The 22,768-nt window shown below is 36.0% G+C and overlaps 1 protein-coding gene across 5 annotated transcripts; it reads right to left on the bottom strand.

Moving 5' to 3' along the window:
* Nucleotides 1-310: 310 nt before the first annotated feature.
* LOC149548391 (uncharacterized) lies at nt 311-15,158 on the bottom strand. Of its 5 annotated transcripts, none has more exons than XM_089792470.1 (12): nt 14,273-15,158; nt 13,964-14,162; nt 13,189-13,371; nt 12,963-13,074; nt 12,816-12,855; nt 5,793-5,821; nt 5,561-5,595; nt 5,177-5,329; nt 3,230-5,063; nt 1,455-3,105; nt 1,267-1,329; nt 311-1,165 (listed from the first exon to the last, which is right to left on the bottom strand). In XM_089792470.1, exons 2-12 carry the CDS (start codon nt 14,020-14,022, stop codon nt 1,101-1,103), a joined length of 4,224 nt encoding a protein of 1,407 aa, XP_089648596.1. In that variant the 5' UTR covers nt 14,023-14,162; nt 14,273-15,158; the 3' UTR covers nt 311-1,100. The 5 variants fall into 5 exon arrangements, with proteins under 5 accessions (XP_089648596.1, XP_089648598.1, XP_089648597.1 ...); XM_089792472.1 differs by having other exon boundaries at nt 13,964-14,184; nt 14,273-14,981; XM_089792471.1 differs by having other exon boundaries at nt 13,964-14,191; nt 14,273-14,971.
* Nucleotides 15,159-22,768: the final 7,610 nt, after the last annotated feature.

Raw genomic sequence — 22,768 nt, forward strand, 5'->3', positions numbered from 1 at the left:
GATTTATTCTACTTCTGTGTAACTCGAGATGAATGAAGTAAAACAAAAATAAATCCATAGGAGACGAGATATTCTCAAAGGCTATATTGGGGATCATGAATACTTCTAGATGTGTACTTTTGGCTTCAAGAATCAACATTTCGGATCATGCCTCGCGATCTATCATTAAGATATGCAAACATTAATGTACTTGCTAACAAAGTCCTGAATAGACAATGAGGTAAGAGAATTAAATTTAAAATTCACTAAATCAAATTTGCATTTGCAAGCATTTCAGCTCGTCTATTTTGCAATAAAATAAGTCATGAGGTACTATTTGAAATATCCACAGAATCTCATTTTATACCAAAGCCATTTGTCAACTGCAATGGAATCACACATTAGCCAATCTGTGCTATAAATGGTCAATCTCTGACAATGTGTTGTTCCTTTCGTTTCATTTAAACGACCTGAAACATGCAAATATTGATATAAGCAACCACCTTCTTCGTTAATTGAAACAATATCACTTAAATTAGGATACCCGCTAGAGTGCCTGACGAGCATTTTATAGTTTTTCATTACATGCTACTGAATATGTAAACAGCGTCTGACACTGAACCATTGTATTATTGTCAAACCAACTGTTACATGCAGAAAGAAGGCGGCAGCTGAAATTCTTGTAGAACGGGAACTTCCCCACACATCAATACAAGGAGTAAACAAGTCCAAAGAAGATTGAAGCTGATATTCTTCTGGAAGATGAACTGCACCACCCATCATTACAAGGAATAAACAAGTTGAATTGCTCAAGCCTCATGGCAACTCCCCAAAAATGTTATATGAGAAATCCTGAAGGAACCCCCGACATGTTGAAACATTAAATTTGCAAGTTGCAACTAGTATCTGTAACTCTGTTTTCATTTTCCTTTGATTGGAATAACATTTCAAGATATACCTATCTATACTTAAACAGAAAAGCATACTGTTGTATTAGTACACTGACTACCCACAATAGATCAGTCATTTGCAAGATGAGAGAACTCTCAAAAACATTATGTCCAAGCATTCTACAAACTTCATTTGAGCATAAAGCTTAGAAAGGTAGGCAGTCATCCAAATCAACGAGATTTTGATTCACTTCCTCTGCTTCGAAATGTTGACAATGAAAAGAAAGAGCGGGGTGCTGTACAAAATCCAGAAAATGACATCATTATCAAGCAAACTTTAAACAAGTTAGAACAGTAAAATCCGGCAAGAAAAATAAAATCTTGGAAGAGGAACTACCTTTCGGCAATGCGGATCCTGTTAAATGCTCATCCTGGTGAACAGAAGTTTGAATTGAATGGACTTCAAAAAAAATATACATCAGGCATAGGTCAGAATTCATTAGAGGGCACATTTACCTAGAAGCAGCACAAATTAATTTCTCCAAAAAGACTACTTAGTGGATCTTGTTTGAAGGAAACACTCACCAGAAGAATTTGTGCTTTGAAAATCATAACTTCTCTCATAAGAGGCATTGCCCGGTCTAATGGCCTTAGCTTGCACTTGGCCTCTTTGCAGGTTATTTGCATTTCTTCTAAAGAGCTCCTTCAATTCTTCTGTGCTCTCATCACCTTCAGCAAAGGTGGAAACAGAAAATGAATCTGTTGTACCCATTTCACTTCTGTTTTTCCTACCAAATTTCAGAAGCCTCTTTAACCCTTTTGGAGCATCCTTTTGGGAATACTGAGAATCCAAAATGGGCTTTTGTGCGCTGCCCCATTTTTTCCGTGCTTTCTCTTCATCAGTATCAGCTGCCAACATTTGAGAAAGAGAATGTGGCTTACGTGGCTTTGATGAGATAGGGTTCACAAGTTCTGAGTTTAGGCCAGATGGAGTTAATTGGGCTAAAGCAGCTGAAGGTGGCGGCTCAGCCAAAAATTCAGCTTCCAAGGATGGTTTGATATCATACTCATTCAGAGTAATCTCAGATGTTGAAATATTTTTTTCATGCTCTTCCTCTTTTGCGGCACTGGAGGAGGATTTCAGTTTTGATGGTGAGATACGGATATTGCTGACTTCTGAAACAGTTAGAATATGGCTATCATCATCGGACATGTTATTCTCATAGACACAATCATATGGCACATCTTCTATTTTACTGAGATCTGGCACGCTATGAACGTATTTTTCCAGTGTGTCTGAATCACCAAGGGCATCATCAGTTTCCAAGAAAGCATCATTTCCTTGCTGGTCAGCCTTATTTTCTTCAGCAACCTCTTCCATGGTGTTTGATGGTTGGGAGTTTCCTGATTCTAAGACTGTTTCCTTTATTTTTTCTTCAGTAACTTGGCATTCATCCTCTATAGTCTTTGGGGCATCATCAAGAGAGGATGCCTTCATTTTGGAAATACCACGACCAACTCCAGGTCCTATTCCATTGCCTTTGCGAAGGAATGGTTTAGACTCCAGGGGAACAACACTATTCTTTTTGGTCACTTTACTGTAGAAGCTTGGTTTTGATGTCAAAGCACTTTCCTCAGAACTAATGGTGGACAAAGTTTTGACCTCCTTCCCATTAACAAGGCCTTTTGTTGGATGACTACGGTTCTTTTTCTCTTCCTTACAGTGAGATGACTGTGAACCACAGCTAGAGCCATTCACATCAAGATGAGGAGGTTCTGTACCACTTTTGTTCTGGCTGCTACCTTTATTGTTCCCACGAGGCTTAGCTGTACCTTTCTCAAGGGTTGACTTCGATTTTGAACGTCCAGATAAAGTTCTTGAGCTCTCCTTTAAATCAGCTAAATTGGGCATCGATCGAGCCAAAGGATTTCCACCTACCTGTGACTGACTCTTGCGCCTGCCTGTAGATGTGTTACTAGTACTTGACACTTTAGGTATGGCAGATCTAGGTGATGATGATCTCAGTGGAGAAGAATTGTGTACAGTTGGTGAAGCCATACTTTTGGCTGAAACTTTCCTGAAAGCATTCGATTTGGGCAGATCTGTTGTGAGTCGTGGAGTTAAGGTTTGAGAAGGGATCTCACCAGGAGAACCTCTGTTGATTGGGCTTTTCTGGTGAGATAAACGCTCATGCACATCATTTGTGCTCTCTTTATTAACTTCATTGTTTTTTTGCTGTGTAATATAGCAGTGACAGAAACAACATTTTTAGTACATATTAATGTATGTTCCAATTTTAGAAATCCTAGGCAAGTTTATCGTCATGAAAATGGCAAATAATATGGCTTAGAATGCATACCAATTCTTTCTTGTTCTTGGAAGGCTTAGTCTTGGAAGACTGCAATTTTTTGTCTCGGGCTTGAGACTGCAGAGGATCTCGCTTTCCAGATGATTTGGCACCTTTTCCTGTCATTTCTGCTTTCCTCCGTTCTAGTACTTCTTGCATGGCCTTAAGTTTTGCTTCTTTTTCTGATCTCTTTGCAGTGTGTTCCTCCCTCAGCTTGGCTTCACGTTTCTCCCTGTACTGATCATAGAATTTTCCCCTAAGCTCGTCAGAAAATTTGTTGTTATCAAGAGCTCCCAACTGCTCATAATTAAGACAGTTTCCATCTACCATTTGCATCAAGGTCTGCATGTCAAATTCTGCACTGTTGCTCCAGGATCCACACACTGAATCACTGCCAAAACTCTGCATGGTTTTTAACTGTTGATCCAATTCTATATCAGTACCAGGGAACATACTTTTCCTGTGACTCTTTTCCCCTGAGCTACCTGCATACAATTTGTCTAGGCTTCTTGGCTCAGTAGAATTCATACTTGAGCTTTTGAACTCTGTGCTTGCTTCATCTTCGGTGTGAAGCTTAGTTGAAGGAGGAACATATGAACCTTCTTCAGCAGCGTGACTTCTGACCTTATGAGCAGCAAAACAAGCTTCCAATTGATTGGCTTTCTCCTGAAGGAGTTGATTCAACTCATGACTGCTCCTGACCTGTTTCGCCATGGGCTCATTTTCAGGTCTTATCAAGTAGGAAAAATTGTCAGTGGTTCCTGAGCCCTGTACGTGAACATTTTTATTTGCTGAAAATTTTATTTCTGAGGATCCAGTGACCTCTGAATTCTGTGAGATGATTCCCTGCACCTGTTCAGCCTGCATTATCTGTGATTCTGTAATTTTGGGTGTGGATGAGAACCTCAAGTCCACATCTTTTCTTTCTTCCATTTTTTCCAACTCACTCTGAGGAGTTATCTCTACGTGGTGCTTGTCCTTTCCAATTACTAATAAGTGCTTTGCAGAATTTGGAACATTCAACTTGCCTATTTCACTGGCCTCACTCCACCTCCTAAGGGTGGCTTTTTCATAAGTAGTTGAGTTTCCAGTTTCAGCTGATAATCTTCGATTTTCCCCATTGATGTTTTTTTTAAGGCCTTCTGTTGAATATCTTTGTTCTCTTTGTTTTCTTTCAAAGAGATTAATAGCATCTTGAACACTAATTGTCCTAGTTGACACAGTCTTTGGTGGGCGTTCCAACTTTTCATCATCCCCATCACTCTCATTATCTGTATCACTACTTTCAGACTCTCTGTTTGATTCTCTCTCTCTGTTTGACCATTGTGGCATGTAATTTATGAATTGAATCGCTGATGCATTAGATCTCCGTGATCCACTTCTCCCTATTTGGACCTTACGCATTGGGGAGGCTGACCTCCTTGCCCTCGCTGGGGATGCAGATCTGACTGAGGGCCTTCTTGTGGATGCTGGAGATCGGTTATCTGAAGTGAGTGGTTCAAAGCCAATTGAACCCATGTTATTTGACTCCTGCACTGACAAACCAACTTCAGTTTCTGTTGTGCAGGATTCCAAAGGTATTGCATCAAAATTGTCCATGTTTGATGAGAAGCGACTTTCTTGCTCATCTTGTTGGTCAGTATGTGAGTGGGACGCTGGACTTTCCTTCACACTTCTCTCATCAGGTTTGTCATCCTGTGTCCTTGAATGTTTGGATGAAGGTTCGGCACATTGTTTATTATCTAGGGGAATTTCAAGGCCTGAAAAACACGCATCTGCGTTTTTTTGGAGGGGTAAGTGTTGCTGTCTTTGCTGACATGAAATCAGAAATTTGGTGCATGCATCCCTGTGACAAACATTACAGTTATATACAGGATAATGTATAAAACCCTTTGAAAGATAAAAATGTGCAGAAATTTCCATCATTTGACTAGATATGTTGGCATCAAATGTACTCACTTTAAGCGACTGGCATGAAATCGTTCTGAAAATGCCAAGAGATCAACTATGTTTTCAACCAAAAACTCTGCAGCAGTAGCCCGAGAAAAAGCTTTATCCAATTCTTGATGCAAAGTCATAATCCGTACATCTAAGGCACGTAATAATTCATTCCTACACAACAAAAAAATCACTTCTACTCAGTCTGTATGATGAGAAAAAAAAATTATTATTCTGAAAAGTTCCAGCTAAATAAAGAGTGAGATCAAGGCACATAATAACTCACTCCTACACCAACAATAAATTCCACTTCCACCTAGACCATATGATGAGAAAAAGTAAATTATTCCTATTCTGAATTATTTTCCAGCTAATTAAGCAGTGAGATGTATACTCAGTGCTCACCTTGAACCATCTGCTATCATTGTTTCTGTCCTCGACTGTACAAACAAATAATTTGTAAGTTTCTAACAGTTTAACAGTAAACACAATTCCAACATAAGAAATGTCAAGGAAAAGACCACCACAAATAAAACATGTAAAGCTCTGCTGAGTTTAGAAAATGATTTCCTTTGGGTTGTGATTAATTTAAGACAAATATACTTGGCACAAGAGATGGTAGTTCTTCACAGTGTACCTTGATGGCAGCTCCAGGTGTGCTCCGCTCTGTATACAATATGATTGTAAAACAACATCAGCACGGGTATATGCCAAAATTACAGAAAAGAAACAAAATATTACTTCTTCAGTGGTTTAGCACTTCTAATATTCTTGTTGATCATTCCTTTTTCTCTAAATTTTAGTGTAAAAAAATAAGAACTTTTATTAGAACTTACCAAAGTGATTATTCTTCATTCAGTCTAGCATCTATAATATTTCCCACTGAACAGTTATCTTTACATAAAAATGCGTGATCTATGATTTCTCATGTATCAAACTCGCTTGACCACAAGATATTTGGAAAAGTTTGATTTAATAACCCAGTGCAGATTGTAGCAGCCGATTATGAACAAAGTAAAGTAAGCACAACAGCAAAAGAGAAACTCATGAAGGCAAAATACAGAAATGACATTCGATTGAATTAATGGACCTAACTTCATTTGTATTTTCTGTATAAACATTTTTTATAATTTCACAATAAATGACATCTCATATACCCTAACTTTATATGCCTCTCATGTCTCTCGAAATTTTCATCCTTTCTAATTATTATTTTGCGGCTTGCCTTCATGTAAATAAGGATTATTACTCCATTGATGTTTGTTAAACATCTATGGACATCCTTTTATGCTGTTGCTAGCCTCAAAACATAACATATTATCAAGCTTGTCGATAGTGGACCATCGTCCCTCGTAGGGTTCACGACACAGTTTAACCGCCTCTTGTGGTTTCTATTAGTCTAGTGCTTGTATCAGGTATTGACAAGTCAATCTTTTGGTGCAATGGCAACCCTAGCTTGTAACAAGTGGTATCAGAGCTTTGTCGTAGGTTTGAATCCACGCAGGCCACAGTGAGTGACACTAGGAGGGGGATAGTTGGTAGTGGTTCAGCATCCCTTAAACATCCATGGATATCCTTTTATGTTTTTGCAAGCCTCAACACATAACATATTATATCAAGCTTGTTGATAGTGGGCCACCACCCCTCGCAAGGTTCGCGACATGGCTTAACCACCTCTTGTGGATTCTACAAGTCTAGTGATTCTATCAGCCTATCAGACATTGATAGGTCGATCTTTTGGTGCAATGGCAACCCTAACCTGTAACAAATGGCATCAGAGCTTGGTCATAGGTTTGAATCCACGAAGGCTGCAGCGAGTGACACTAGGAGGAGGGTTGTTGTTAGTATACCAGCATCCGTCACAGGGTTGCAGCATGGCTTAACTGCCTCCTGTGGATTTTACAAGTCTAGTGGTTGTATCAAGCATTGACCGGATGATCTTTTGGTGCAATGGCAACCCTAGCTTGTAAGAAAGCCTTAATTCACATGAGCCCACATGATTTCACATTCTGTAACTTGCTGGTAATGATAAGTTATAATCAATGATAACAAACCAGTATTAACATAGTCCTCCCATGGATCTGAATTACAAAATTTGATAATCCTGAGTCATAGCCAGTCAAAACCTAAACAATGTGTATAAAAATTTGGCATCTTGTCACACATTTGCAAAACTTAACCCAACATGCCACCTCACACATAACTTCCTGGGAGTAGTAGAAAAATCACTTTTGCCACATGTACATATCAAAGCAAATTCATGTGGAATATAGCAATCACAGCAATTATAATAAGATGTTAAAATATTTGAGTTTTTATAGCCATAATTTAAATTGATATTAACGATGCTACATTAAAAAACTCTTGCATCAACGAAAAAGATGATTCAAGAGCTACATTGAAAGGTAAAATGACATATAAATACATTTGAGAAAAATAAATATGTTAGATGAGGCCACCTAAGTTATAGTGGTTTCTTGGTGGTCAATTTTATTGACTAGATTCCATCAAGCAATATAATGTAATTGTTGGCTGCTTGTGTAATCTCACTATTTGAGTTTGAGTGTGGTTTGGCAACCTCAGTTTGTGATGGCTTGAGGTGATGTCTGAAAATTTTCATTCAACAAACAAAGCTAGGTGTGACTTGTTGTATTCAGTGCATGTTGCTGCTTCAGATAGACTGAAAAATTCAATTGATGCCCACCAAAAAAGTTTGGGTGTCTTGGCATTTTCAAACCTAGTTGCAGTCTCAGAGGGAGACTTGAATGGTGAACCCACACTCAAGGGTCAAGCTAAAAGTTGGTTTGAGGCCGTATTTAGAATTTGTTGCTTCAGGGAGGCTTTTCAGAAATCATCACATGCTTGATTGTTCCTTGGAGTGCTTAAAACTTGTTATGGTTCAAGGTAGATTGTTGAAAGTTTGACTGCTATTCACTATTTATGCCTGCTTATGGCTTCTTGTGCTCAAGCTCTGTGGCTTGAAGATATTACAAGGTTGACTTTCAATCAAACCTAAGGTGCACTTAAGCTTTGTGGCTTGAGGTTACAAATATGCCTTACCAAAGCCAGAGAAAATAGTTCTGCAGAAATCAATAATAACCACAACCACAATTGGGAGAAGTAAGAACCTGTACTTCCACATTACTGACAATATCTAGAGATAATAGGACTTCTACAGAAATAGGTAAAGGTCTATCAGGAATACAAGCAGTATCAAGAAGGATATCAAAATACAGAGAGTCCAGAAAACAGCAACCCCAACAAGAGTTACTATATTCAAAAATAATCTGCTTGATACATTAATTTAGGAGCAGAACCACTACTAGGAAACTCATTCCGTGACCTTGAGAACCCACTTATGCTACAAGCTAGTAAGGATATTGATGTAAGGTCCAGATGTCTACTTTGCCCACACGTATGTGGGCAGAAATTTTTCTTAGTAGTCCTATTGTTGATCCTATTTTCCAAAGTCGAATTGTGATATTGCTATCAGACTTCAATTGTGTAGCTTTTTGGGTCAAACTCATTGACCCATGTTTCATGAGTAGTGGTTCAAACTCATTGACCTCTCAGGAGGCACCCATCCCAGTAATACTCCAGCTCAAGTGCGCTTAACCATGGAGTTTCCGCCAAAGCTAAACAAACTTTGCTTGCAGCCCCAGTATCCTTAAGAGGCAAATCTGGTGTAAATGTATGTCCTTCCCCAAAGAAAAAGTACCATGAAATAGTAGAGAGAAAATATGAAAAGTAGCATTGCACTAGAGCTGTTCTCCCCCTCCATTTATTATGATGTAAGACAATATTTACAGTTTACATGTGAATCGTGATCTTTAATATGACGACATTTGTGATAAATTGCATATCTACTTCAATGCCATCCTCTCACACCCTTACATTTTCTTATATGTTATTTCAACATCCTCCATATATCAACAATTCCTTGTTCCACAGCTCAATTCCTTGTACAGACAATGCACATTTAAGTTTGATCCTAGTTACCGGATCTGCGCATCTGGGCCCCAAACCAGATCTAGGTCTGTACCGGGTCTGGATTCATGCAAGGTCCACATTTGACCCTGTGGATTTGTCCGGATTTGCAATTCACAAATCCGGACGAACCCACGAGGTCAAATCCAGAACCTATACAAATCCATGCGAACCTAGGAGAATCTGGCACAAATCTATGAGGATCCAGGGTAATCCGGCATGAATCCACACAAATCCCCAAGGACCCACAGGCCAAACTTGGAATAAGTACAATGTATGTGTGTGTGTGTGCATACACTCACAAATCCTTACGAATCATAGTGGGAAAAAAGTCACGAATCCTCAAACCTGAATCCAAAACCCAAACCCAAATCGGCAACTAAAAGTTTGATGTATTTGAGCCTGCAACACAGGATTTAAAAGACAGGAGCTCGCTAACCAACAATTGAGTGCATTTAATGGGTAGCAAGGTGTGGCCAGCTAACTCAAATAGAATTGTAAGACAGATTAATAAAACGTTAATAAATATACATGATTATTTTTTAACCAATCACAAACTTGACAAGAGATGGTGAATGCCTTGTGTTGTTATCTATCCTTAATCAATTTTCATAAACAACTATGCAAATACAACAATAATAATAATTTAATAATGCAAACATGTATTCAACGTATATATCAAAATCAAGGACAACTAAAGGTTTAACATAACATTTTCTTTTCCAAGGGCTACAGCTTTCAAGAAACACAGCCGGACCAATTGGATTTGGTTTTAAAGCAAGCTGAGGTTGCATGTGGTAATTAAGTGAACAAATAGCATATGGGCGTAGTCCCATAGCAGATTTAGGTGTGGAAAAAGCTGAAGTGGACAGTTTGCAGAAAACATGCAAGAGGTGCATAAACAGGTCAGGGAACAACTAATGCTAAGTGAAAGATACACAGAGCGTGCTATTTAGAAGAGAAGAGGAAAAGCATTCCCAGCAGTTGATTTTGAACTAACGCACTAGCAGAAAGCTTGATTTCTGATGGAACCAACAATAAGCTCAAATGGAAAACAGTAGGACCATGTCGAGATCGGATACAATATTTTGGCAAATACTAATGAGGTTGACTGAAATTGGTCATTTGAGCCAAATTTTAAAAGGTTTCAATCAAGCTTCAAGAACAGGAGCTCATGTTTTCTATTTACTCGGGTCTAATGCATGAGCATCCTTGGGCAAAACAGAAAACTTGCATCATTCAAAAACTTGCTGTGGTGCTTCACAAGCACAAATGAAAAGGAACAAAATGGTTCCTCTCACAGGAGAGCCAAACCGAAGGCTTATGAGGTTGCCATAACAAGGAAACCAAGATCAGCACATGTTTGCAAACTGAGTTATTCTAACAGTGAAGTAATTCTGCGCTAGTCCTGCAATAGTTGCAGATTGTCGTTGAGCTCAGACAAACTCTTCTGAGCTCGTCATAAAGTAATGGTAGGTCAAGATATGCATGTGAATAGATTATTTTCATGCTTTCTACAGAAGCCATTTCACAGAAGCCGTACAATTGTTGTGTAAGTCCTGCAGCTGTTGCTGCGAAAAAAAATCAGCAATTGGTGGTAGCCAAAATGTTAAGCTAGAGAAGAGCAATGTTGTTATTTACGTCCTACTAGCGAAGGCATGAAATTAGTCCAGCAATTAGTGATGGCCAAAATTTTAAGCTAGACAAAAGCAATGTTATTATTTGTGTATAGTACTAGCAAAGGTGTGTTATGTACAAGAACATATGTAGTCTGTTTTGATTAAACTTCTCATGATTGCTGAAGCTCAAGAAGCCATCATGCGTATTGATGAAATAATAACCTCACAAAGAAATGTCAGATTACTTTCAACCCGAGAAGAGAAAGAATGGGAAGAGTTAGCACAAATGTGAAGAGTCGGTGATACATAGGAAGCCTAATGTACAAAATTCGATCTTTAAATTGGTCTTTCAATAATAGGTCAGGGTCTTCTGAAGGGGTTTCATTTTCAATTTGTTTATAGTTAAGAAAATCTTAAGTTCGGTAGTGGCTCTTGTCTGAATATATTTAATGTTAATTTGAGCAACAGAATACCCCCATTAAGTCATAGTTGTGTATGTACCCCACACACACATATATGTACACATACATATATGCATATATAAAAAAAGCAAAATATAAAAATAAGAGCTACCAAGAGAATCTTAGACGAGCAAAAATTACCAAGAATTAAAATGCTCTCATGAGATGGCTGAAAGGAGACAACAAAGATACACATACACACACACGTGTGTGTAGATAAACAAAGCAAATTTTAAAGAATCAAGAGCTACCAAGAGAATCTTTAACAAGCGAAAATTAACAATAATTACAATGCAGTCACGAGAGGGCTGAAAGGAGACAACAAAGATTTCTTTCATAAACTAACGCACCCTGACACAGGCCGAAAGCTAAAACTCTTTAACTGAAGCTGTGAAAAAAAAACTAAGAAAATGTTATTTCTCTATATCATCACTTACTGTTGTCCTTCTACAATCTCACAAAACTTTGTATTTTGTCATATTTATAGACTTGAGTCTCCTCTACAATTTAAACTGGGTTTTCCGTTTATTTTTATCTCTGATATGGCCACGCTAACAAGGAAACCAAGATCAAGGCCAACTGAAAATGCATTTGAAGATCCCCTTACTTGTAGTCGCAGAGGTAACGGTATGAAACCAACTAGAAATGACAGAGATTTTATTAACATCCCAAGAGAAGCTAGAAAAGGTGATTGAATATTTTATTTCACTCAATATATCCGCATGAGAAGATCATCATCAAACCCGTTGCAAGAGTAGCAGTTCACAAATTTTCCGTTACTAGTAATTCGTTTCTATTCCTTACTAGCAAAATATATATGTTAGTAGTTGGCAATATTTATATCAAAACAGAGTACTATCTTGTATGTACTAATAGTATCCGCATAATGTGCTCTTCCGATTATCTCACAGAACCACACTCTAAAAAAGTTTAGAAAATGATCCTCGATGCCGAAATATTTTGAGTTAATGAATCTGTGAGAAGCTCTAATCTGCAATTTTTATGCTAAGCTTAAATATTAACCGAAAGTTTCTTTCCATTTACAAGGTCAAGTTACGATAGCTCAATCAAAATTTACACATAAAATGGCTGGTTCTATTGCCATGTACAAAGTATTGGATTAGTTAAAACTTTTATCCTTTGCCTCTCCTCTGATGTAAGATCTTGATTACCAAAGACACATAAACAATTGCTTTGACTTGAAAAAATTGGGAATTGCAGAAGCCTAGCTTTAAATCACGTGTTGCTGCCAACAACATTTAAATTCACAGTTTCCAGTTTCCACTAAATGCAGATGAGCTACTTACATGAGATTGGCTGTATCTCTCAACAACTTCCAAAGAGTATTTGGGATGACTTACAAAATGATAAATATATAACGATCAATTCAGACGACGTGAGTCCTTTGACTCCTTTACATTTTATATTACATTCATGAAACCGTTGTTTCAATCGACTATACAGACAACCCAAATCCAGATGAAACCAAAGACCCATCGTATGTGCCTTTCTAAGCTAAAAGCAAAATTGAAAACCGAATCAAGAGCTTTATCAGAAAAAAAAAATCGTAACTTTACAGTAAGTCCAATATACCTGTTGCTAACCCCGTACCCGAAAGATGACCTCCGTCAACCTGTAAAATAAGAAATGCTAGCTCAGAGCCTTTAAAAACTTCGTGAAGCATTCAACCGAATTGTCTCTTTTTGGATATCTCCAAATAAATGATTTGACTATCCTTGCCTGTGAATATAGTGTAGCAGGTAATTTCCTGGCAGTCTCCAACTGAACCATCTCAGCATGAAGAACATTAGGCCGCTCCAGCACTTCCGGAGTGCTCACGAACCGTATAAACCTAGTTGAAAAAATAAATAAGTTCTAAAACCAAATTATACGTATGTAATCACACTGCTCAAACTATAGCAGGGATTACTTGACAGTTAGGTGCTATATTCAAAAAATGGGTGACCTTTCCATGGTGCCTTTGGTGAACCATGGCACCTCATTCTCATCGTCACGCAATTCAAGCTTAAAAACGTCTTCTGCTTCAGTAACGAATTCTTTCGCTGCGGGCAAATGTGCGATCAGAGCTTCCAGAAGGATAGGATTAAGTTTCTCTGTTTCACCACCGCCTGAAAGTACCACTTCACACCTGCCAGGCAATAATGAGAGATTTAACTGTTTGGTACTGTGATCTTCCTACAAATTTGTTGTTTTCAAAAATACTATGGTCGATAGATACAAGAATCTGAATCGCACAAAGGCATGCACTGAACAATCAGCATTGCAAAGTCTTTCGGCAACTATACTAGCATTACATGTGATTTGAAATTTCTCATTTTGGTTTTAGTATTCTCTAACACTTGAAACCAATTTGTTAAAAGTTGGAATCTTTTGGATTAAACTACGTCTTAAACCAATTTGGAATCTTTTGGATTAGACTGCGTCTTTAAACCTACTTGAATCCAGAACAATCCCACGTAGAGACAAATAGCGAACTGCACTTACAACAAGCTGTTACAGCTGGGAGTTCAGCATTAAGATATAATGGGGTTGAATATTATACACAGAGGCAAACAGTATCATTATTATCTATATGGGTTACCGAAATAAGCAGCCTCTGGGGTACGAAGCATTTGATCAATCATATGGGTATCTGACAAAATACCCCCTAATATTCTAGAAACTATCTATAATTCCAGGAGAAATAAAATAGCATAGGCGCACAAGATTCAACAATGTACCTCGTCTGTCCCGGATAAAGTCGAAAAGCTGCATTGTCAAGGACTGTATCTCCTTTCATCTTGCCTTAAATGTGTTTTCCACTATCTTGAAGTATACTCGTACAGTTCAGAACCAGAGAATACAACACCAGGAACCGTCGTAGAGATCTAATTCACCGAGATTTGAGGCTCCATTAAACTTCCAAGCGAAAGTTAACTCCTGAGAAGGCCGGTTTGGTCAGCTGTGCACTTTAAAAACAGGAAAAATTAAAAGTGCAAAAGTTGAGCGATTCAGCACAACTTAAAAGAAAAAAGACAAAGATGCATTACCGTAAAGCGTCAGTGTCAGCATTATATTTTGAAGAGATTAAACCAAAACAACCCAACGCAACTCTCTCTCCCGAAAACGAGCCAACTGCAAATCTGCGTTTACGGGTGCAGCGATGATGAATAACTGGTATCATACTATTCAGCCTCGAAAAGCCTCGCATTCCGCGAGAACTGCTTCAAATGGTGATAGTTGACGAGCGAATCCCGACCGTGAGAGCACATTCCCCGTCGCTTCACATTGAAAATGCACAACAATGATTAATTTGCTGACATTAACGCACCCTGCTGATGAGCTCGCTTGGCCCACGGCACGTACAAAACAACTGTTTCCACATGTGATTCATCAAATCCGGCCGCTGAAAAGGGGGAAAGATGGTGCCTGTCGCAGCGACTGGTCGACGGCACCGAAATGCAGCTCAGAGACACTTGTAATCACTTCATCAGGTCAAAGCAACGCCATTTCCGCTGCAAAACACCCCCTCACGCATTCTCACCTTCAAAACACACAATGCCACCTCCCGAACCACCGAAACTCCACTTCTCGCACAAAGCCGAACTTCAGAAACCGCGATCCACACTAAAAACTGGATCCGGACGAAACCAGAGTGAAAGTACTCAGTTCCCTGTGGCAAAAAGCCGAGTGAAGTTCGAATGTTCCGAAGCGGGCTTCGAACTCGTGACATACCAGAGCGGTCCGACAATCAATATACGACTTTTGAGACGTTAAGGGCCAACAATAGGTTACCGGCTCTTCCTGTCATCTTCTCTGCACAGGCCCAGAGAAATGCTTACTGACAGTATAATTATTACTGATTAATCCGGTCATTTCATTCCACTAAGCATGAGACTATACAGAGAGAGCTTTCGTTTTCATTTTCACCTTTTCCTATTACGCACATAAAATAATAATAATAATAATAAGAATCATCAGAGGAAAAAAGACAATTAAGCGATTGGTCATATGAGGACGGTCATATGCCAGCGCTTAATTACGTAAAAGAGAAGGCTTTAGTTTTCTATTTGCATGATTAGTTGCAACTGTGGTGGGCCCCACTGTAGTGTGCTCCACGGCAAGTTAAATGCGAGCGAGGACAGTTATGGGCCCCACGTAGGATGCCACGTCAATTCGTGTGTTTTCAACCTGCGGGACCCACTCTATTAAACACCACTAACTTTTAGCCACACGCCTTCCTTGCTTTGTCTTACATTGAATTTAAGCTAAATTAGCGGAGGATCTAGAATCTAGAGGTCTGTAATAAAGGAATATTGAATTGAAGGATTTGGAGGATAATGATCGTAGTAATAATTTTTTAGTTGAGGATTTGATGTAGATTGGTGTAATGTGTGTTTTGGGAATATTTTCATGACGTGCTAAAAACATTGTTCATGATTGGGTGTGTATTTTGGGAGTTTGTAAAATTATGGTCGCTTTTTAAGTGATGAAAATGCTGATGGTATATTTCAATTCTACAAGTCTAATCTATAGGGTTCTTGATATTTTTTATCTATTTTTTTTACTTTTTAAAAATTATGGATCTTTTTTTGTAGTCATGAAAATGTTGATTGTATATTTTAATTTTACAAGTCTAATTCATGGTGTTCTTGAATATCTTATTTTGTCTAGTAAATTTCTAGATAATCACTTTCTATTGATATGAGTCTTTATGTCAATTTAGTGCATAAAAATATGGTTGTGTTGTCAAGAGCGTGTCCATGATAATAATTATTCTCTTATGTCAATTTCTATAATGATACAAAGTGAGTAACTTGGACAATGATAGAGGACCAAAAATAAAGCATACAATGAATGTTTTAAATGATTATGTTAGTGAAAATATGGTAAAATATTTTAGGTCTAGTATGAAGAAGTGTAATTTGAATAAATATGCTACAAATAAAGTTACATATTTGGTGAGGGTGTTACCATGTTCTTTGATTACATCATGCACCAAGGTTTCAAGAGGTGTAAAATGTTTAGGATGAGGTTAGTTAGGATCATGTTTTGATGACTTCAACAAATAAACATACATCAATTCTTACATCTCCAAACTTACCATTTAACTGCATTTATTTTATTAGATGAATAATCCTCATGATGATGTTAGTAAAAATATGATAAAATATTTTTAATTTGATCCTAATAAAAGTAATGTGAATAAATACTACGAATGAGCTAAATTCACCTATTTAAGTGTTATTTCAAATGTCGCGATAAAATGGCTTGTATTTGAACTATCCAAATTATCTATATATTACATAAACTTAAAATATAACAATTGTCAATGAAAATACGCTAGTTGAACACAATGGATGAGGGTGGTAGTATGTTCCTTGGTTATGTCATCCACCAAGGTGTGTACAGGTGCAATATATAAAGGATGAGGTTAGGATCGTGCTTCAAATAATTTTGATGAATAAACATGCATTGATCATTAACTTTATAAACTTACTATTTATATTTTATTTATACTTTCAGATGGAGAATGCTAAATAAAACAATTGCAAATGTGGATCTAATCTCCATTAATCCCTAAATGTTCACTTTCAATCTTTTTATTTTTTTCATCGGCAATGGGTTGAAGCCTAGATTATTTATTATTGTTTATTATTTGTTGATATTAATTATTATTATTGTATGTTAACCTTGAGTGGACTCGAACATAAGACCTCCCAAATAAGAAGCTCACAAGTTATTGGTGTATCATAGACTCTTATCTATTTATTATTTTTTATTATTCATTGAGGTTAATTATTATTATGTGTTAATTTCATAGATTCGAACCCAAGACCTCCCACATGAGAGGCTCAGAATTTACCGTTGTGTTGTAGGCTCTTGCCTATGGATGACAAATTATTATTCTCTTATGTTGATCTCCATGAAGTTACCAAGTTGGTAGCCTAGAGAATGAGCAAGAATGAAAAAATATATGCAATAAATCTTCTAAAAGATGATGTTAACAAAATGTGGTAAAACACTCTAAATCCAATACTAATTAATACAATATGAATATTTGTTGCGGAATTTATTTTTCATACTAAATATTTTACAAATGAATTGAAGTTCTATTTAAGTGTACTTCTAATAGTAAAAAAATTAATGCATAAAGCATATCGAAGTGGTGGGGATTAGATTGGCCTTAAATTTGAATTAAACTTTTTACTAATCAATTATTGGCATAATTAAACTCAAATTTTGCATTAATTGTTGATAAAAAAAATCCACTTGAGCATAATTATTGTAGGTGATGGTAGATGATATTTTCCTTGATTACACCATCTACCACAATTTCTTATAAATAGAAGATGATGTAAGAGACGTTCTTTTGACACTTTATTTAATTCTAATCATGTACTAAAAGAATCAAAAGTGGTTTGTGATAACAATGAGTATTATAGGCCATGCTTCCATTATCATAGGAGTGGTTTCCATGACATCTTGCATGCTCTTTTGATCTAAGTTTAATGCATATGAAGCATATACATATCTAGTAGCTTAAGAACTAGTTGCTTAGCTTGACTTGGTTAGCTTATTTGATGCTACTGAGAATATTGGTTGTTGACACAAGTGTGGCATACCATTAGAGGGACACCCTAGCCCACCAATAGGTGAGCTTGTTCATCCCTATGAGACCCAGGTGAAACACCACACCCACTCCTATGACTCAATAATCAACTTGTGACAATATAACTCCCCACTTTATTGCCCTGCACATGCAAATATGAAGAGAAACCCTTTGCCATATTGTATATTTTGTGAATGATTATGTGTTTTGGGAATTTATAAAATTAATTGTATGTTTTTTAAGGTCAATTTTGTAATTATGAAAAATTTGATTGTATATTCAACTCTAGAGGTCTAATATATGCATATGTATATCATATCTTTATTTATTGAATTATTAAGTTTTTTCTTTCAATTTGTCATGAGACTTCAAGTATATTTCATGCGTAAAATTGTGAAGTTTAATGCATATGAAGCATATACATATCTAGTAGCTTAGGAATCAGTTGCTTAGCTTGATATGGCTGGCTTATTTGATGCTACAGAGAATATTAGTTGTTGACACAAGTGTGGCGTACTATTAGAGGGACACCCTAGCCCACCAATAGGTGAGTTTGTTCATCCCTATGAGACCCAAGTGAAACACCACACCTACTCCTACGACTCAATAATCAACTTTGACAATATAACTCCCCACTTTAATGCACTGCACATGCACATATTAAGAGAAACCCTTTGCCATATTGTATATTTTGTGAATGATTGTGTGTTCTAGGAATTTATAAAATTAATTGTATGTTTTTGTAAGGTCAATTTTGTAATTATGAAAAATTTGATTGTATGTTCAACTCTAGAGGTCTAATATATGCATATGTAGATCATTTCTTTATTTATTGAATTCTTGAGTTTTTTCTTTTCAATTTGTCATGAGACTTCAAGTATATTTCATGCATAAATTTGTGTTTGTGTGATAAAAATGTGCACATGACAACTAGTTTTTCTCATGTTGGCCTCTATAAAGATACCAAGCTAATAACTTTGACAATGATCAATGACCAAAAATAAAACATAAAATGCTCTAAATGGCGATATTACTAGAAATTAGTCAAAACATTTTAAATTTAATAGTATAACTGTAATTTGAATAAATAATGTGAATGAACTAAAGTAGCCATTTTGAATGTTTTTCCAATTGTCATAATAAAATGATGTGTATCTCATTTGTTACTTTCATTGTTTGTTGCAATGTATTTTTCTTTCGACTACTTGTTGTAACTATTGTTATTTGTAATTTTGTGTTGATTCAATTTCTTTAAAATGGCTTGTGTGGGAACTATCTAAAACATTTCTATAAAACTAAACTCAAAATGCATGTGTTAGTTAACAATTAAAAATATAATATCACTTGAGCATAACAAGTGAGAATGGTAGTGTATTATTTGATTATTCTATTCACCAAGGTCTCTAAAGGTACAATTTAAATAAAGAATGATGTCATAATCATGCTTCAAATAACTTTGATGAATGACATCCACGAATCTTTAATTTTCAAAACTCACTAATTATGATTCATTTGTTTTATTAAATGAATAACTCAAACTAAAATAGATGCAGGTGCATATGTTATCTTTGTAAATCCAATAATTCACTTTAAGTTTGTTATAAATATGTGTGTCTATTCTCTACACAAAAATTGGTTGTGTTGTCAACATTTACTTATGACAAATAATTATTCTCTTCTATAAATCTTCATAAAGGTACCCAATTAATGGCCTAGAGACTGATTGAGAATAGAAATACAAATAGGCAATGAATGTTTTGAATGATAATATTAATACAAATTTCATAAAATACTCAAAATTTCATACTTCTGAATATATTTAGTGGCATTTGTTTACCATTCTACATGAATAGCAAATGAATTTAACTTGTTTATTTAACTATGCAATTCCAATTGGTTTCAAGTTCCTGTAAAACCTGATATTTTGATGTTTTATGGTGAAATTTAGGTTTCAAGTCTTTGTAAAACTCGGTTATGCTTACTGTTTATCTTTCGCTTTTGTGAGGCATTTCAGGTCCCCTCAAAACCTATTTTTGCATTAATCTAAAACTATGTGATTCTAACTGTGTCAAAAGATATTTAAGCAACACATTATATTGATCCTAAATCTGAATTTGACTTTTAACTAATTAGTTATCTATATATTAATTGAACTCAAAAATGATGTAAACTATCAATAAAAATACACCACTACTTTATCATAATTGTTGTGGGTGATAATATGTTCATTGATTAGACAATCTAAGGAAGGGCACTAGTAGTTGAGCAAGTTCCAACAGTGATGCACTATATTTTGTCTATAAGGCAATAGTTATCCATTTTTTGGAAAAGAAGTTAGCAGTTAGATTGATTGTGCAAATTTATTATTACCAATAGCACACCATTATGGAGGTATGTGTGCAAAAGTTGCATGATTATTGGGTCGTGTAAAAAGTATTTGATCAATTATGCAAACTACTTGGTCATCTAAGCGAAGAGATAATATCACAAAAGGGGTCATGTAACAACACTTCAAAATAATCATATTTTGACACTTCGAAATGGATATAATGACTATTGATATAATTCTCATACCATGATGTAAAGATGATGTAAAGATCATTCTCTTGACAACTTTAACAAATTAAAATATTATTTAATTTTAGAAAATAAATATCCCCAAGTGTTTACCTTAAAACTTCATTATATATCATTTAGTTTAGTGGGCCTAACCAAAGGAAAAGGAAAAGTACAAAAGTATGGATTAAATATTGAGTGTGGCCGTGATGGAGGGACCGTGCCTGAAAAGAACAAAATTCAAATCGACAATTTGAAGACGAGAGATGACAGGAAAAGAGACATCATTCACATAAATTAAAGGTCGCGAAGAAGATGAGACAAAAGTGAGGGTACTTGGTTTTCTAATCTCACATTCGAAATTAAGGAGAGGGAGATCTTTTATTATTCTTCTTATTTTTATAATTGTTCATTGCGAAAATTGTAAGGCAAGAAAGTTTGGTTGTGAATATTAAAGGTATAGTTCTCTCGTTTATTGTATTGTTTGATTAGTTGGTGAATTGTATCTTTTGCATTCTATGCCCACAATGGCACACATGGTCCAAAAGATGAAAGCTAGTGAAGCTATACAAATCATTTGTTTTCAATTTTAGACTTTATTTAAAGATTGTCGGTGGCAAATGGAGAACAAAATATTTCTATATTTTTAAGAAATAATATTTGGATAGTTGTATAAGAGTTAGGACACGTTGAAAAAATGAGTAATATTATATATATGGAAATTGAATAGAAATATATAGTGGAAGTTAGATGTAGATCTAATGTCACTTTGTTGGGAAGTTGAGTGGTCCAATGGGAATCATTTTATGTCTAGACAAGGAAGGGGTGACAAGATGGAATCGAGGATAATATTTCTATATATAAGAAATAATACTTAGATAGTTCTACCAAGGATTGGGACATGTGGTTATTTTGAAATAACTTACACATATTACAATTGAAAAAAAAAGTATTTAGTGGAAAAATAGATGTAGATATGTTGTTGCTTTGTGGAGAAATTGGGTGGTCCTCAGAGAAAAATAGTGAGGATCATTTGTTATCTAATTGAAGAAGGGGCAACAAGATGAGGATCTAGGAGTTGAACACATTATGTTGGAGATGACAAGGGTTGTTGGAAATCCAAGACAAAGATGGGTTTGGATGCTAACCTTCGATTAGATTTAAGTTTGTGGCAACATGTATTGATGTTGTGGAGGAGTTTGTGATGTTACGATGATAGGGACTTACACTGAGAAGAATGGCGATGGAGATAGGATTGACATAGATGGGGAGAAAGGCATAGGAATGTGACTAGAGATAGGGTGAAAGGGAATACGCATTTGTGGGGAGAGGGATTAATAAAGATATGTTGAGAAAATACTAGTCGTTGGGTTGTGGATGCATAAATCTTGTATATGTCACTCACCAAATTCTTTGGTATTGTAGTTTCTTTATTAATTCTCTTCATTGCCCTTTTTTTCAATCATCAATCTTTACACTTTTTTTCTTCCTCAAAATCATTACCCCCTTCCACAATAATTACACAAAACTTTGCCTTATTGCGAAAAATACATGAGATGATGTAGAGGTGTTGTTGTCTTTTGTTGACTAATGGTGTAGTGCCTCCCGTGTTTGCATTTTGTACATTGTTATGTTTTGTTTCGAGAGATACTTTGATACTCGTGTTTGAGGACATTCGAGATGACTTGATGGTGAAATTCTATATTTTGATTTACCAGTATCATAGATGTTAGATGCTATGTTGTTCAGTTTGATCATATATGCATGATGATGCTCATTGATGTGACATGATGCTTTATGATGATATCTAGTTATCTTGTATTCGAACATATACTATGTTTATGATTATATGATGGACTTGTTGGATTTCAAATACTTTGATTTGATGCTATGACTATTTACTTTATTCTTGCTTTGAGATGTTTTATGATGCAGTGAGTGATTTAAAAATATTATTTTAATGTGATTTAATGCATTTATCGCTTCGCCTATATTATTATATGCAATTGCACTTGATCGTGTTGTTCAGTGTGCAAGATTTATATCCCCGACAGTGTCCCATGGAGTTAGTGATTCAATTGTTCTTACCTAGCCAATGTCGTCCCTGTGTGGTCGACGTATCCTATTTAATTGATTAATTAAACCCATTGGTGATTTAATAAGTCTGAACTCATTTACATGATGTGATTAGACCCCTAAGCGTGTCTGTGCATTTAGAGGTTTGCAATTGCCATGAAAGTTTTTAAGAAATTTTGTGATTTAATAGTTTAAGGAAAATTTATATTTGATTTAATTATTTTAATTCTCGACAACTTTTTCGTAGTTGAATTCCATTTAATTGGAATTGCCTGATTTAGTCCGAGTTAAAAAGGGATTG

This window comes from Cupressus sempervirens, chromosome 7 (genome assembly GCF_028749045.1).
Source record: "Cupressus sempervirens isolate cs-2001-9-10 chromosome 7, ASM2874904v1, whole genome shotgun sequence".
Lineage (NCBI taxonomy): Eukaryota > Viridiplantae > Streptophyta > Pinopsida > Cupressales > Cupressaceae > Cupressus > Cupressus sempervirens.